Source organism: Drosophila nasuta, chromosome 2L, assembly GCF_023558535.2.
Source record: "Drosophila nasuta strain 15112-1781.00 chromosome 2L, ASM2355853v1, whole genome shotgun sequence".
Lineage (NCBI taxonomy): Eukaryota > Metazoa > Arthropoda > Insecta > Diptera > Drosophilidae > Drosophila > Drosophila nasuta.
Window position 1 is genome coordinate 16935903 of NC_083455.1, and position 18828 is coordinate 16954730.

The 18828-nt window shown below is 35.1% G+C and overlaps 1 protein-coding gene and 1 long non-coding RNA gene across 2 annotated transcripts in view; one reads left to right on the top strand and one right to left on the bottom strand.

Moving 5' to 3' along the window:
• Positions 1-18828, bottom strand: part of LOC132798436 (putative neural-cadherin 2) — a 160668-nt gene that overhangs the window by 97140 nt on the left and 44700 nt on the right. Inside the window, exon 3 of the mRNA XM_060810289.1 lies at positions 4086-4884. Within this exon, the coding sequence (XP_060666272.1) occupies positions 4086-4140 (55 nt within the window). The 5' untranslated portion in view covers positions 4141-4884. The remainder of the gene's footprint in view (positions 1-4085; positions 4885-18828) is intronic.
• On the top strand, positions 15120-15795 carry LOC132798659 (uncharacterized). The gene is made up of 3 exons (XR_009633959.1): positions 15120-15241; positions 15301-15464; positions 15533-15795. It is a non-coding gene; the product is annotated as an uncharacterized LOC132798659 (long non-coding RNA).

The window sequence follows — 18828 nt, forward strand, 5'->3', positions numbered from 1 at the left end:
CAATAAATTTGCTAGTCACAAATTGTTTAATTCAATTTGAATTTTACATGGCAAAAATATTCTGATAAATATTGAAAAGTTTAATACTTTATAAAAAATCAAAATAAAATAAAATTTAGGCTTTCCAAAATTGTCTGAAGTATATGAAGTAATATTATATATTAAATGAAATTATTTGAATTTCCTTAAGTTGCTGCCTTATATAATTTTCCTTAAAGAGAAACAGTACTTTCTCTTACTGCAGCTATGTATATAACAGTTTTGCCTATTTTCCATTTTTATAGCAAACCGTAAAATAATTTAAAATTGGGAAAACCAAAATGTGCCTTTTTGACAAAGGAATTTGTTAGCAAAGCTTACGAATACAAGGAATTTAAATTCGGAGTGTTTCGGTCATAGCTTTTGGCATATTTCCGCTTATACATTTGGTTATAAGACACATTGTAATTTGAAGTTTTGTATGCGTAGAAGTTACGTATATTGAAACTTATATTTGACATAGAAGTTACTTATACCAGAACTTATATTTTTCTTTTGTTATAAGTTATTCTTTTTATATGTACTAAATCAGTATAACAAACTTTCATTTCAAATTATAAGAAGATTGCTGAAGCAAAATATACGTCGTATATGTCAGAATGCGTATGTATGTATAACGCCTATGTTTTACAGATATTTCTTATACAGTGTTATAGTATAATAAGCAAAGGGCATATTTTGCGAAATATTTTAAATGTATAAGTGCATTTTATACAGGTGTAAAAGATATATATAAAACATTCTACATTTGAAAATAGTAATCGTATAAGACAGAAAAGCTTAAACTTATACTTATACAAAACATTGTACTAAAAGCTTCATTATAACAATTTGACCAGGACAAGTTTTCTACGTATAAGTCATATAAGAGTAGGCAAGTCTTTGCACTTATAATCCATTCTTTTATAAGAGCGAAAAATGTCGTAGAATTATAATATAAGACGTCTGCTGCTATTCGAACAAGCTTTCGATAAACAGTAACCGAAACATTTTATAGCTATATTTTTATAGCAAAAAGGCTTTGTTTCGATTCGTAAAATTATTATTGTATGGTGAAGACCCTTTGGAGTCTTGCCTGTTGTTGATTTATTTGTTCACACTGCGAAATTATAAGAGTTGCCACAAGAAGCTAACAGCGATGGAGAAAGTGTTGTTGTTGGCTACCTTAACAATGTTAGGGGAACTGGAGCAAAACTTCTATGCTGCAGCTTAGTACAAAAACACAAAGGAAACTGCACTGCCCTCGGGTTGTCTTTTTCAATAAACCTCTCGAAAATAAACAGGCAAAGGGAAAGAAGTGTCAAGCACACTACACACCCATAAAGTGACAACAACACTCGCAGTTGAGTGTGTGTTTGTGTGTTTGCAACGCAATTTGCAGCCATTTTGTTTTGCATAACTGAGAAGGCTTACATTCATTAAAACAAAAAACAAAAAAAAAAAAAACAAACAGTTTTGGTCTGCCACTTGCAAAACTCAGTCAAAGTTTAATTGTTCAGTTTTTTAGCGTCTGACTTTTGCTTTGGCTTTTGTTTTGCCCCCAAAAAAACACTCGCTTAGCAGACCAAGTGCAAATTTATATATGCACACTTTTATATCTACTTATGCAAGTCACTTATTAAGCGAAAAAGAGATGCATGGCATTCACTCTCAGCCTTTTTCTCTTTCCCAGTTAAAAAAAAGTCTCAAGTGGAGTTCATTTTTTGTTTCGAGCACGCTGCGTGAGCTAATACCTAAAGAATAATTATTCAGTGTGAGAGCTAATGCCAACGAAATGAGAAATGAGACTGGATTTTGTGGTCAGAGAATGCAAATTCATGTGGATTTCATGTGGAGTGCTGCATTATGAAATGACAGCAGGAAGTGGTTGGTCTTTTGTTATTGCAGCAGCCAGCAGGACATGTGGGTGCAATTTATAAGAACTTATCGATATCATCAATCAACTTGCAACAACACAGCACAAGTGACTCGCAGATAGTCAGAGTCTTGAACCCAAGCTCAAGTTTCCGTCTCAAACGCTTTTCTGACTCCACTATATAAGTTTATTAAGTGCAGCATTGCTTGCTGCCTGCCTGTCAGGATGTCTTTTCAAAACTTTTTGCCACACATGGCAGAGATGAAAGACACATCAGAAACGGAAACAGACACATACAAAAAATACACACACTCTCAAGTTGCACAGAGAAATTGAAAATGAAACCAGAATTTAAATGCAGTTTGTGGTCTTAAACTGCAGCAATTATCTTTTTGATTTACAATTTACCTACGAGAAACTATTTTTATTGAAAGTGTATTTAAGAGCATTTAATTAAGTCACATTCGCCAAACTAGAAAGTTACTTCACAATATGTAAGATTGTTGTCCAAAATTCAATTTATTTGTCAAAAAGTTTGTTTTCATAATTACTACAACGAGAACAGCTGATCAATTTTTGCTATTCTTTTAAAGAAAGTTGAAAGTGGAGCAAATTGTAGTTATTAGCTGCAGCTGGGCAGCATTTTTGTATAATTTGATGCATTTGTGTGCAATTAATTTCTGCGCTCAAGCAAATTGCGTTCCAGGCCTAATAAAGTTAACATTAAAAAGTTTAAAGCAAAATTAACTAAGCGGCCGCAAGTTGCTGGCTGCTACTCCATAATTAAACACCTCAAAGAGGGAGCACAGATGGAGAGAGAGAGAGAGAGAGATGACTCAAAGAGGGGAGAGGGAAGCAGTAGCAGCAGCAGCACCTCTTTACTGTTGAACGAACACTCAACACTTTACTCTCGGCTGCCGCACACTCAGCACAACAAACGAAACTTGCAACAACTTCTTCAGGCCAGAAGGCAAAGTGTAGGCAAAACTACGAGTACTATTTAAATCAGCGCAACGTAAAGCAGCAAAAAAAATGTGCTAAGAACAACATACAAAAAGCGAAGGAAAAGAATGATTGAAGCTACAAAATATCCTGTAATAAGTAAACTATGCGAACTTAGTTTGAAGGCTACAGTTTCCGCTGAAGAATATACTTTTAAGATACAAACATTAAAAATAAAATATATTTTCAAGATACAAAAATTAAAACCAATTGTTTCATTGTTAAATATGACAGAATTTAATTTTAGGATACAACTGATAAACAAATTTATTGATTTTAAGATGCGAATTGAATAAATAGTGAACTTAATACTAATAGAAAATACTTAACCTGCTTGCATAATATAAATTCAGTATCATAAGCAATCCAATTATAGTTATAGTCTGCAATCGTAGTTCTATGGCAAATTCTGAACTAGAATTAAATATTTTCTTTCTTCCATAGCTAATTCTGAACGTGGTTTGAAATTAAATACTTTCCCTTTTTCTTGACATTGTAATAAATAATAAATAAATAAGATTGAGAGTTTAATTGTTAGAGTTTAATTAATTAAAAATAATAATTACCAAACATTGTAGGGATGCTTTATTTCTTTACCTTAAATTTGATCAATCCAATTCTCAATATTTCATATTACCTTCAAAAGTTAAAAAGAATCTTCTTTTTTTAAAATTTCCTTTTAGCATAACGACATTACAGGGTACCAAATTGCAGTGCTCTTGAGGCGGCATCAGTAGCTAAAAGTGACTGCCAGGGACTTTTGTTCGCAGGACCAAACCAACTTAAATATGAAGGGCGAATGCGAGCGAAGAGCAAAGAAGATACTACAAGCCAAAGAAAATACTACGTGGACCTGCAACTTTGAACCCTTTTTTTTCTACTACAACTACAACTTGCGCGCCTTCGTCATATTCATTTTCTTATTTTACTTCTTGTATTTTTGTTTTCTCCTTTTGTTTTTGTGTACTTCCCCCTCCTACATTCCCTTTCGTTATTTTTTTTGGGTTCTTTAACGAATGCAGCGCGTTGAAAGTTTGAAATTAGCATTCTCATTTTGTTGGCGATGCCTTTGCTGTTTACAAGGCGAGTCAACTTGACTTTCAACTGGAGCGTTGAACAAAAGGGTTGTCAAGGGTTAAGCTTAAAGTTTTCACTTTCGTTGAAAATCATACACAGACTTGTCACTTACCAATTAACAAAAGTTTCCAAATATGCATTTGTATGTCGAATGCTGTTGAGTCCATTCAAATTAGAAGCAGACAATTTATAAGCTTCGCCCCTTCCTCCTTTCGATTATCTCTTCTTCTTTGGCGAAGTTTGATGTTATATTTTTCGGGTTAAATTTTCCTTTTTCTCTGTTGCTGTTGTCGTTGTTGCCTATTCAGTGGACAAGTGTTGTCGATGAATTTGCTCAGCGAATTGGCGCCTTGGCGTAGGCAACTGCATTTTGTCGAAAAGTTTTTGCCTTTAATTGTTGCATTCGTTTGCGGACAAGTTGGAACGAAGAGCAACAACGAATATTGACAACAACAAGCTGAAGCAGAGGCTGATGCTGATGCTGAGGCAATTAAACTTCCAGTTCGTTGGGCCGTTGGCTCTTCTGGCAATCGTGCAGCAAATTACTGACCCCGTTTAGAATCGACAATTGTCGACGACTTTTTGACTCTTTTCAGTTATCTATTACGCTTTCGTTTCTTTTCTGCTCCCTTCTCCTTCTTGCTGCTTACTGTATTTTATTTTACCCGCTCTCGTTGCAATTTTTATGCAGTTTTCTATGGCAATTTTATGTTGCAATCAAAGTGGTTTCTTTTATCTCTGCTACAGCTTTAATTTTCAGTTCGCTTTCCTTTTTTTGTGTGTATATTTTTATTATATAAGTATATACTTATATAGTTTGTGGGGAGAGTCTGTATCTACTGTCTGCAGTTAATGTTATTATATGGCGACCTCGTGCTCAAATATTGTGGCATTGAATTCGAATTGAAGTGCTGCAAAGAGAAAAAGAAACAAAAGACAAAATTATTAATATTAAATTTTGTGGAACTCTTTAGATTTAGTTCATTAAATATTACAAAAGTTAAGGTCGTAATGCTAATTAAAATGCAACATTTTTTTAAAGTATTTGGTTTCGTTCCTTAAATTAATTTTGTTACTATATATATTTCTTTTTTTACTTAGAGTTATAATTGTGCGAATTAAAGGGACAAGCCTGATCAAGCAAGACATTCTGATAATAAAAAAAACCCAATAAGAAAGAAACAGTCAAGTGTGCTGGAGCATTGCGGCATTAACTTTAAAGTCTACCAAATTAATTTACCTCCAAAATACTGAAATTATACCGAAGTATATATTTGGTATACAAATAAAACCATATGCTACAAATACACCAACATTATACCGGAAAGCACTTAAATTATGACAAAGGATGTACGTAGTTGGTATACTTATATAATACTATATTCAAAATATACTATATTCAAAATATACCAGATTGTCAGCCAAAGAAACTAAGACCCGTATTAAGAAAATGTTTTTGCCTATACAAAAGTATTTCTTATATAATTGTTAGTTTGTAAATAAATTGCAAATACAAAATAAAAATATTACTTTTATGTTTTTAAAATTTATATTCAATTTAATTCATTACACTATTATTTTATTTAGTGTTTTATATAACAAAATTATTTCTAATAAATTATGTGTAGCTTCATTTTATTTTTATTTTCTTCTGTATCGATGTTGATAATTAAAAAGATGCTAAATGAAAACATAGGCTTTATTTGTTGACTGTTTATGTCTATCAATCAACTGACTTTTGATTTGACGATAACAGACATCGATATTGCAAATATGCATTTGAATATTTTTGCTTGCAAAAAAACACAGAATTTAATCGTCATTTTATGCACTGAAAAAACACAAGACGAAAACGCAGAATTCTTTACAATAAATATTTGCAATTATTTTTTAAATAAAAAAAAACTCAGACTGCTGTTGTATTGAGTGTTTGCATTGACAAAGCGAGTGGATTGATATATGCAGTTGATTGCAACAAATGCAGTTGTTTTTTATGGCTGCAACTGATGTTGTTCGTATTGTTTTTGTTGTTGTTGTTGTTGTTGTTGCAGTTGTTATTTATTCGAGTCAATTGGTTAATTATGCGTATAAAACAAAGGCGCCTCTGACTCTTATGTTTCGCATTCGCTTTCTGTCCGGATAAATGCACGCCCGATCTGCGCACGTTCTGCGTTCTGTTCAATATTGTCATAATAAATATTGCACAAGCACAAATAATGAATGCAAACTTTGCAGCAACAACTTCAATATTTCAAACTGCATTATTAAGTCCGATTTAAAAATGTGATAAATATGAAAAGAAAATTGATAAAAATATGGTGACAACTGATGCCCGCATTTTGTCGCCATTTTTAATTTGTGTGCATATTTTCTTTTTTTTGCATTTGACATTTCAATGAAAAAATAATTAATTAATTAAGTAAGTACGTTCGTTTTAATGGTTGGTTACAGCCTCGGCAAGTCAAACGGTAAATTAATGCCAGACATGAAGATTTTGTGGAAATTTGTGTGGAGTATTCTATAGAAAAAATAAATTTGCCGAGCGAAAATGGTTATGAAAATTGAAATATTATGTTTAAAGCTTTTGCAGCTCACAGCTGTCAATTTTGTGTCAGAGTTTTTGCGTTTTTATTTATTGAAATTGCAGTTGGTTGTGTCATTTGCCTTTGTCAAAACTGGAGCATTAACAATGTCTCATCGCCTTCTCATGCCTATTTCCATTCCCATTTCCAATTCCAATTCCAACCCGTGCCATCCTGTCTCAACTCATTTCGTCTGGCATTTTTGTTTTTTTCGTTGTCTCTCGTCTTGTTTCTTTTGTGCACTGAATTACTTTTCTTGACGTTTTTTTTTTGTTTGCCAACCAACAAGCGCAGAAGACAATGGACCTTCTCCGCTTTTCCCTATGAGTTTGTGTATAGAAAATTACGCTACGCACACACGCACACAGGAACACTTACACACACACACACATACGCAGACTGTGCCATGTCACTCGGCTGCTATTTAATTTATGAAGTAGAGCGCGTAAAAATTGTGCATTGTGGCAAAACTTGCAGCATCGCTTACACCAACCAACCAAGGGCTGTTGCTCTCTTCTCCTTCTTTTCTCCTCCTTCTACTCTCGCTACTTTATTGCGGCTTACCCCTCGCATGGTTATCATATACTTAATGCTTTTTTGTTCCGCCGCAAAACAAAAGGCAGTTTAGAAATCAGTCGCAACAGCCTCGCCAACATTTCGCATTGTCTTTGCAACGTAAGCTCCACAAGCTTGAAGCTCTTACTTGTATACATAGGGAAAGGTTTATTTCAGCGATTGTCACAATTGTTGCTTTAATACTTCAAAGTGCGCAAAATACGCCTTAAATACATGCCAAAACAATCGATTTTCTTTTGACCACAAAGTGAATTTCATAAAATTCCAATGCTGTCAATTGATTAATATTTTGACTAAATTACTTATTAAATATCATAAGGCTTCCATATTAATTTCTTGACCTTTTCTGCATAGTGACAAGTTTACTTATAATTATGCATAATAGCTTAATAAGTCGACTAAAAGTATTAGCTAACTTTGTGCTTGTATTTTAACACGACACCTCAATATTGCCTTCATCCAGTCAATGACTTCATACTATGCTATCGAATTTTCTTGCACATCCAACCAATTATGCAAAAACTTTTCACCACACAAACACACACCCACCCACACACACACTGGAAAAGTTTTATCTAACTACGAGTAATTTGACACCATTTTCATCTTATCTTTTTTGTTGTTGCTCGATGCAGCTGGAGGACATTGGCCTCATCCTATAAATCACAAGTTATTAATGCGCAACGTGTTCGTTGTTCAACTCAATTTCTCAAGTCCAAGCGATTTGCTGCATCATCTTCTACTGCTGCTACTCAACGTCCTTCGAAGAAGATGCTCAGCTCTTTGTCGTCATCGTATTAGTTTGACCGAAATTTACGCTCAGTTTAAGCATATTAAAAGCTTTGCCATTTATCGAGGCAAGAAATTAGCATGAGAAGAGAGGGAGAAAGAGAACGAAAAAGAGAGAGATAAAGAGGGACAGAAAGTGAAAGAGGGAGATAGAGAAGGGAGCTCAAATTGGCAGCAACTAACAAGAAAGTTGTTCGCCAAAATGAAATGCAGAAATTATTAACTGGCGCCATCTAGAGTTCGTTTTCATTATCGCTTAATGCCGCATGCCACAAGCACACACTCACATGCACACACACACACACACATGTAGCGAGTTCGCAACGGGTCGACAACTTTTTGATTATGATTATGTGGGCTGGTTTAATCAGCATGTGGCTTATGATAATTAAGCTGCTGATATTCTGATGTGATTATGATAATCGCGACTACTGCGAATAGTATAATGAGTGAACGTTGGTCTGCAAAAGACATTTGCCAAAAAGAGAAAGCGGGTGAAGTGGTGACTGCTTTGACAAATTTAATTGCTGTGGTTTTGTACATGAACAGCAACTAACTATATAGCATAGGACTTGTCGATAGTTTTGATTTATTTGGGCCACAAATAACCACAGCTGTCAGCAGTCAGTTAGGACAGCGTCACATTAAGCGGGCAACTCATTCAAACAATTGACATGGCCACTGACACGTGTAATCCAGCAATCCAGATATATATATACTAAATATATATATATGTACGGATGAAAGCAGTTGGAAAAACTTGACTAGACGCTGCTGCCTCGGTTGCTGTTGCTGTTGCTGTTGCTGTGCAACCAACTATTTTTGGCATTGTCATGCTCAACGAGGCAAAAGTCTTGCCACATCACGTCGCATCAACGAAACGCAAACCCAAATATACCGAGCTGCTACTATCGTGCTTTCAGCAAACAAGAGCAGCGACTCAACCAGCCAACCATCCAGACAGACAGACAGAAAGACCGACAAGACAGACAGTCAGACAAATAGTGAGACCATGTACCGCATAGACAAAACTGCTATGAAATATGACTGACTGCGATGACATCGAGCTGCGAGTATGTTGTCGAATAAAACGCTATTCTCGTAGTCGCAAACCAGTCGAATGCATGTTTCATACATGCGCGAACATTCTTCGAGTTCCTCCTCTGCAGCAGCAACAACAGCAACAGAAACAGCGGCCAGCGACAGTCAAAAATAAGTGAACTGAAATTGTTGCACACACATCCAGTAATTTTTCACAGTGCTCTACATGCGACAGGGCAGCTTAGTTGCTAAAGAAATTGCGGATTTATGGAGAACATTATTACGACAACATCGACTTAATCCTTTCTTAAATACATTTTAATTTAAACATTTGAGCATGTGAACTAAATGGTATTTATGATCTTCTTATTTTGAAAATTTCAATCGTTTGTAGAGTTTTTTTATTTTCAAAATTTTTACAGATTTTCAATTTATTAAATATTTAAATTGTTGTTGAATTTTAATATATATATTTTTATTTTTAACTTATAATTTGAATAATTATCAAAGACATTTTTAAAGACTTTGTAGTAAAAATTAAGAAAGCCTATGTTGATCTGAATATATTATTCTAAAATTTTTAGCAATGATGCGAATACAAAAAAAAAATATATTTTAATATTATTTCCAATAATAATGGATTCTATTTAAAAAACTCTAGATCTTAGTAAATGAAATATAATAATATTATTATACGTTATATTATCATTTTTACATTATTACAATATATTTTTATTGTCATTTTATTATCGTTTTAATAAATAATATTTTTTTTGCTTTTTTCGAAATAAATTATGTTAAATTAGGTACATTGAGAGAAATTCAATTAAAATTTAAATATGTATTTCAATTTTACGTTTTATAAAAATAAATTTATAAGTTTTTCGTTATTGCGGTTATGCTACTAATATATAAAAGTAGATCATCAAAAAATTATCACAATGGTGCATAAAAATATCGAATGATTAATTATTTTTTGATTCTTAGTGCTATTAAAGTTAACCATCCAAATAAACACTATTAGAAATAATTCGTAAATTTTCAGCTGAGTTTTTTGTTAACTTTATGATAAATTGAGCTTATTATTTTACGTTGTGAATGAAAGTTACAAATTCAACATTCGCATATATTATGCTATTAATAAGTCAACACTCGAAGTGAATGTTCAATGTGAATAGCAATCTCAAAATCTTTACTCTAATACCAGTTGCGAGCAATCTTGAGTCGTTAATTATGAGCGATAGCTCAGTTATTAGTCGTGTCGACTGAATCTCGTCACAAATTGACAGACAGCTGCCATTGGTTTCCTTTTAGCCACATGATGGCTTAATCCAATTTTCGATGCAATTGTCAGCGTCGCTGCCCGAGCAATGTGTACACCAATTGAATGGGCGTTTGTCAGGGGGCGTGGCATGACAGAGAAAGAAGAACTATCAAATGACATGAGCTTGTGTGTGTGTGTGTGTGTGTGTGTGTTACTCATACTCATAGCTATGCCAAAAACCACGCGTGTGAGTGATCCACGAATCGAGCTAGTGACTCCCATTGTGGTTTTTGACAGCGTCCATTTCTTTCTACACAATTTTGTTGTTGCTTTACTTTTTTTTTGTGCTGTTGACAACTCACTCTCTCAGCTACTATTTTTGTATGCGAATGAATGACTCGCTCGCTTTTGCCATTGCGGTTATTTCTGTAATTGTCAAAAATTCCTAACTCGACACGATTCACTGCTCGAGCGTGTCATCTGCAATATTTGCATTGAATACATATTTCTCTACCATGTTTATTACCAACAACGTACAAAGTGTTGAGCGCCAAGACTAAGCTGAGATTAGAGAGTTATGGCAAACACTCAGCATAATTAGAAGTGGGGTTAGAAAATCTTTTGCTAATGGTGGCAAAAGAAATCACAGGTAATCAGATTGCAAAAAAAAAGTACATGGCACCACATTTGCTTTCTCGCTACAAAATAACATAGATTTGAACGTCCGTTCCCAACCCTCAACCACAGAATGCAACTCATTGTCAGCGGCTTAGTGTGGCAAATGAACACGCATCAGAGTGAAGGACAGCGCAGCAAACCACGTGGCAAATGTACAGAAATTTGTTGAAACATACTGAACACCCTTTGCTACTGTTGCCAGTGCTGTTGCTTGATGGGTTTTGCAGCTCTGCTCTGGGAAAGGAAAGTGGTTTTGAAGAGGAGTTTGTCCGGAGGTAAAGGGGCGTTAGAATGACCCAACAAATTGAAAGCTCAATCATGTTGCAGCAGCTGTTTCGTGCGAGTGGCCAATACCAATGTATGTTTCCGTTGTTGCTTTGTTGGTTTTATGCGACGACGACGACGACGACGACGTCGACGTTGAAGGCAACACTTTGCTCTCCCTAAGCACACACAAAACGCACATGAGCAAATTATGTAAATGTCATTAATCCTTATAGTACACAATAGTTTAACGGTTCGGCGCTTTATTGTCACGTCGCCACAGTGCTCTGTGCTCTGTGCCATCAACATGGGGGGGACAAACTCTGCACTCAGCAAAAACCACCCAAATGACATCCGAACCCGACCTGAACCTCGACCCCAATCCACATTGAACACTTTCAGGCATCCTAGATTCTGCGCCTGATGCGTGTGTCCGAGCTTTTTATGCTCACGTGCCTGCTGGCATTCTGTGAATGTGAAGAGTTCTCCCCTCGCTCTCTCTGTCTTTCTGCCCAGGGTCATATGCTTGACCCCACCGCAATTCCTACTTCCCCCAAGCCACCTCCATCTCACCTCACTTCTCCCACACAGTTTGTGTTAATTACGAAATCACTCAGCGCACGAGCAATGATGCCTCGCTTTGCTGCCGCATGTGTATTGAGAAAACTGAACCATCTGACCGTTCGTTGCCAACTCAACATATTTCACAATCAATTGGCAAGTGCTACGTGATCAACGTTTCTGTCATATTCATTTACAGCAAGCAGTGTGTGCGCTCCATAAAAGTAAGTGCACGCCACCAGGACAGCCATTGAAATTGTAATTACCGTGTTAGTTGCGTTGGGGTCATAAAAGTTAAACTACGAGATTTAACATTTTATATTGATTGAAGGTAATAATCATGCGTAAAAACTATTCTCATATTTTATTACCATATTATGGCTTATTAAAGATAGGTTTTCAATTAACAAGAATTAAAATAGTAATGTAGTGAACATTTATTAAATATACGACATTTATGACCACATTTTCTGATAATTTTGATACGGTCATTAATTATTTTTCTCTATATAAAGCGAATAATCATTGCTTATGTATATTTAAAATATTATATTATTTATTAGAATTATAATTCAGGCGGATAACAATTATAATTATAAGAACAAACAAATATCAAGTATACGACACCTATGACTATCGAACTTGATTTCTAGCCAAGTTTTAAAATGTTGAACATTAAATAAGTATACATAAAGTAGAAAAATTTTATCAATTTAAGTATTTAAATAGTGTTACTTTTTATTAATTACAATTAAGTTTTGATATAATAAACTTTAATGAAATGAGGAAATGGCGCTGTCAAAACAAAAACTTCCCGTATTGCCTCCTCATAGCATTACATGTCGTATACTTGACGGGTTTCAATGAAGGGAATAATACATTAAGTATACGCTACGTTAGCTTAAAATTTGGCGAACAGTTCATTTAAAAAATTGATATTTCCCCCTCCTTAATGCTTTTGCAACCCAAAATTAATTAGCATTGATCTTTTGGAGAATAAAAAAACACTCACATCAAGTTTACGCACTCAAGCTACTTTAATAAATAATTAAAGTATGCGAAGTTCAGCCCACACGCCAACATTGTTGACAGATTTAAGCCCTTAACTGCTTGCAATGGCAAGAATTGTGTCACATATTCATGCGATTCATTTCAATGCGATGCGATGCGATGCAATGCGTTTGGATTCGATTGGCAAATGGAATGCAATTATTTGGCTTTATATAACAATTGGCTGGTAATACATCAGATTGAATGCATGTTGACTCAAGTAATGACAAAAGCATGAAGTGTGAATTGATCATGTCACGCCCACTTTTTCCGTTGTTCCCTTTTTTTTAATTTCTTTTTATTCTTAATGGTTGTGGCCTTTAAATTAAATGCTTGTTATTAAACATTAAACAGTTTTGCAATGCGCTGTAACATGGTCGAGTTTGCCCGGTGGGCGGATGTAAGTGGTGGGCGTGGCACTTATTGTAATTGTTTGGGAAACACAACAATCGAGTGGAAAAGCCATAAGAGAGAGCGAGCTCAATGACTACTGCAATAATCACAATGGGAACAATGGGCTAAAGAGTTCACACCAGTCGCAAGAGTGTTTCCCATATGCATGTGTATGTAAGTGTGTGTGTGAATAGTTACTGCAGACTATTTAAGCTAACGGCTGAGTAGTGTTAATGTGTGCGCATTTTCTCAATGCTTTTCTTTTTGCGCTTTCCGCACTCAGACTCACAAAATTCATTTGCCTTTATCGCATTTGCCAGCGCCTTATACGATTAATTGTTGCTGCTCATTATCATAACATACACACAAACAAACAAGTTTACTGTTACACGACCTGACCCCATCCCCCGTGACTTGCACACGTGCATAATTAACACACACACACAGTCACATACACAAAAACACACAGAAACACACTCAAATGGACTTGGTCATATCATTAACGTGCCTGCCGCATAAATTCGTCGTGAGCAAGCACAAAAAAAAAAATCGTACAGAAATAAAATGTAATCGCATTGACAAAGGCAATGCACGACTTAATGTTGCGCTGTATTATAAATATAAATATTAACTTAACTATTTTGTAATATACCATTGAAACAAGAAATGATTTTCTAAAGATATAGAAAAGATATCCAATGTAGAGTTGGTTTATAATTATTGTGGAAAACAACAAAACATAGATATAACATGTGTTGATTTCCAAAATAAATAAAAATCATAGTACTATTATTTGAGCAATGTTTGTATTTAAGGTAATCTACTACTATTTATCTATCATAATTTAAATATTAATAAAAAAATTAAATACTTTTAATGGATATCACAATTTTTTGACAAACTAACATTTAATAAACACTAGATGACTTCATTTTTTATATATATTGAATAAAATAAATTATTGATGTAACAAAATACCTTTTATAGGTATTACAATAAGTAATTGGGCTTCAATATCAAAATAATATTTTTTATATCAATTACCCAGCGACGCTTGTATGAAACTTTTTAATAATTTATTAATATAGCTATTAAGAGTTTTGCTGGAAATTAATACCTTATTAATTATTGTTGCAATAATTACTCATATAATTGTGATTAAAATAAGCTGAATTGCGAAAGTAATTTCAGATGAAATTCACTCGAATTCAACTTCGTAATTCAGCACACCCAACTCGCCTGCTTTGCTTGCGCTCAAGGGTATGGAAATCACAGTTTGGTTTTATGTGCCTAACGAAAAGAAACAAGCAGAAACGTAAGAGCAGAGTGCTTGCCCACTGAGTGCTGGTTTATTAATTCGACAGAGACATGCGAGCCACTTGTTAGCATTTGCCCAGCTACTTGGCCAGTTTTGGCAGCAGTTCAGCTGACTGTGGCTCATAAGGGAAGCCGTCCACTTAGCTGTGGTTGCCTCAAAATCAGAATGCGAGACCCAATCGACAGCCTTTTTAGCTCGTTTTCATTTACATTTTCGTTTCGGTTACGGTTTCGGTTCGAAGGCAAAGTCAAATGCGAATGCGAATGCTGGAACTTATGTCATGTGGCCAAGCAATTATGGCACAGTTAGTCTTCAATTTGCTTAAATATTTAAAGGACAAACATTTGCCGAGAGTCCAATCAATGCAAAACCGAGCTGAGTAATGCCAAATGCAAGTTTGAGTTTGCGACATGATGTGAGACAGTTGAAGAGTCTATCTGACAGCTTGTTCACTTTGATTTAAGCTGAAGAGCGAATCAGAGCGAGAGAGTGATAAAGAGGAAATGAAGTGAATCTTGCAGGGCACTTGGGGAAATAGGTAAATCCCCAATGGAATGGCGACAAGTTGTCCTTATTGTTGGTCAAGTTGGCTTTGATTAAACGAACATTGCTGAATAAACTAGAGCAAAGTATGTGATAAACTTAAACAGTCAGCTGAGAAGCACATACAAAAGTGCAGACAGTAAAACAACGAGAGAGCGTAGAACGTAGAGAGGAAAAAAGGAATTGCATTGGAAGCACCCGGGACGCAAGTAAGTACGTAATTGTTAAGTGCTCATTAGAAATGCTCCAGTCGAGTTGAGTTGAGTAGCGAAGCGCTGCGCTGAGCTGAGCTGTGTTGAATTCCATCCAGACGAGAGAAAAGCTGAAGCACGAGCTCGAGTGCATTTTCAATTAAGTACGGTAAAATATTTGGCCTCCCACTCATTGCTGCTGCTGTTGCCACTGCTCTGTGTGTTTGTGGGCCAAAAATGGGTAAGTAGCCAATAAACTGTTGAACTTACGACAAGTCTTAATAGCTTTTCGTTCATTTATTGTACAAGCAAAAGCAAGCAAGCAAGAAAAACAACATGAACAACGTCAGCCGCAACAACTCAACACTTGAAATGGATTGAGCAACTTCTGAGAAGCGAGCAGCACAAAAACACATTTCGAATTCATTGGGAACCACTTCAAATAGCAGTCAGCACATCTCTATAGTAGCTCTATAGTATTTGTTGTAGGCCTTGGTTGTTTTTGTATTTATATTATATACTTGTATCAATAAAGGTAAACTCTCGGAATTTCAAATTGATGAACTTTGACTTTCATTTTGCACAACATTCGCGCAATCTCTGCTGCTATTTCTATGCATGTCAAGTATACGACGTGTTGTTCAAAGCTAAATCGATTTATATACATGTATTCTGTATTTTTGTTTTGTCAAAAGTCATACGCAATTCATCTAATAGCCGAAATTTGTTTTCATTAACTTTACTCTTAATGTTCATATGTGATTTGTTAAATTAAACAAAATACTTGTTTTCAAATTGGGTGAGGGCAAAAAAAACCGAATTAAAAAAAAAATACTTAAAAATAGAACAAATTTTTATAAAATCAAGAGCAAAATTAATTTGCCTGCAAGAAATGTATGTATGTATATATAACATAACTACAATTTTTATGATTCCAGAAATATTTATGCCAAATATACCCTATGATATATTTTAGTGTATTTATGGTATATTGATTTAGTATATTTTAAGAATAATTCCACACTGTTTGGCTTTTATTCAAATAAGGTATCGGATATCTCACAGTTGAACACATTTGACTTATTTTTTGTTTACAGTTTCGCTACTTTGATTAGCCAGAAGCATAACGTATTAAACTGTTTGCTGTTTTCAATAATCATCGAAGCTAATAACTTATAAAAAGCTTATGTTAGTCAATAAAAAAATATTTAGAATATGTAATTACAATCAAAATGATTTAATAGCTAGAGGTTATATAATATATAACATTTTTTGCAGACTATTTCCCTATTTACTAAGTTCATGCTGTGTTTCAATTTGAATGATATTACTTCAACTTTATCACGTTTCATTTCGAAAGCTGAAGAATTGTGCTAGCATTGAACTATTGCACTTGCCTTACATGTTGCTACAATACAATTGCAATGATTGTGGCAAGTTCAAGAATGGGCAAAAAAAACACATTTTGCATCTACAAACTGAATAGTGTGGCATTCACACAGTACACAGTTGTTTGTGCCACTTGAGTACATTGCTTTTTGCAGGCGATTAACAACAAAAGGCAACAGAAGGCTAAAAACTAAGATGTTCCACAAAACTCGACTTTTACCGCTGCCACGAGCAAAATTGTGTAGCTGTTGCAACTCTGTTGCTCCCTCTGCCAGTCGTGTCTGCTCTGTCGCTCTGTGGCAAGTTCTTGGCTTGCCAGTTTTGCCATTTTCATGGACCACAACATTACCTACTTGAGTAATGCACCAGAGTGGCATATTGACTTTTTACTGCTGCCGAGACTCGGTATTCTTAGTGCTGCTTTGCATCTGGTGTGCTGCTTCTTTGTGCTGTTTTTGCTGTTCTCTGCCCCTTCAATAACATTTGATTTTTATTATCACTTGCAATTGTTGCTCTTGTCAAATGCAGAGCAGAGCACTTTGAATTGCGCAATAAGCATCAGCGTTATGATCTCTGTGTCCCTTAGTGAATTTCTTCTTTCCTTTTTCTTGCTTAGGAATGGAATTGATTTTGATTTTTGCACACTAACATTCTGCTATAACGTGGCATTAAATTTAACATCGACTGTGGCCAGTTTTTAGTGAGCAGAGTTTGGCCAACAAAACTTAACAACAGGAAGCACCTGATAACGGACACACACACTGGGTGTGTGTTTGTCGTTATCGGACTGGCAACAAAATTGTTGTGAATTACAACGGAAGGTGGCAAGTTCAAAGCATACATGCCATAGATAACTACGAGTTGCCACATATTTTCATTACAAAACAAGTGTGCATTAAACATACACACACACACACACGCATAAACATGTCAGCCTTTTGTTGCGTTGTTCTTGGCGGCCGGAAATTGTTGAACGGAATGTGCAAAAACAAAAACGACAAGTGAAAATTCCACAGCTCAGAATATTTAAATAAACAAGCGACACAACAATTGAAAATATCTTTATTTTTTTATTTGGTTTGCATGCAAACATAAATAAATTAAATTGCTAAGTGAGCAGTTTATTGAAATGAATAGCCACAAGAATTGCAAGTTAAATTTTTGCGTAGTTGCAGTATTTAATAAACGACGCTTAAGTATTTAAATATTCATGGGGTTAGAGACAAATATTCGTAGCATACTTTCCAGCATAACTTTCAAGGCTAAGGAAACAACTTTGCGAATCGCTTTGTATGCTCTTCTGTAATATCCTGTCTGCAGAAGAACACACACACACGTATATGGAGCAGCAGGTAGACAACAACAGCAGCAGCACACACAGGCGGCTGATAGACGGCTGTCAAGGCTTCTCGTGCGTGAGTGTGCGAGTGTGTGTGGCAAAAAGAAAAGTTGCTCAACTTTTAAGGCCAGAAAGTAGTCGTCGAAGCGAAGCCTGCTTCCGTTTTTATCGTGCCAAGTCATTTTCTGTAGATGACAAGTTATGCCACGCATGAAATAAGCAATGAAGAAGAGTACAGAGTTGTTTGTATTTGTGTTTGCTGAAAGTTGTTTAATGTATCAGTCGAGTATAACTTTCTCGTATGAAATGAGCACCAGAGTTTTCAGTCTCTAAAAAAACTTGTTAAATGCCTCAGTTTTAATTTGAAAATGATTTAAAGTTTTGACAGCGTTTTAATCTTGCTAAATATTTGTTTTGTAAACATTTATACATATATTTTAGGTAAATAAATTTTGATTAGAATTTGTTTTGGTAATTGATAGAGTTCTAACTTCAGCATGTGTTGGCGGGCGAACTAAATTTTCTACTGGGGCTTCGCCAGCGCATTTCCTACTGGGCATTTGTAATCGGTGATTCTCTTTTGTGCATTGGAATTTCACCGTTACGTTCGCTAGAAGTAGCAATGCAGCTGCAAATTTCGGCAGCGTGATTTAATTTGAATTTGTATTTGAGCCCAAGCAGAGGCAAATAATTGTTAACAATAAAATAGGGATTTGAAGGTGTGCGCAGAGCACGAATGTAAGTAAAAATACGAAATTATAATGAAATGTACGAAATATAATGAAAATAATAAAGATTTCAGCAAATTTTGATCCACTACAACTTGTTGTTTTCGAGTAGTGGATTGCTCGAAGTACGAGCAACGGCACACCAACCA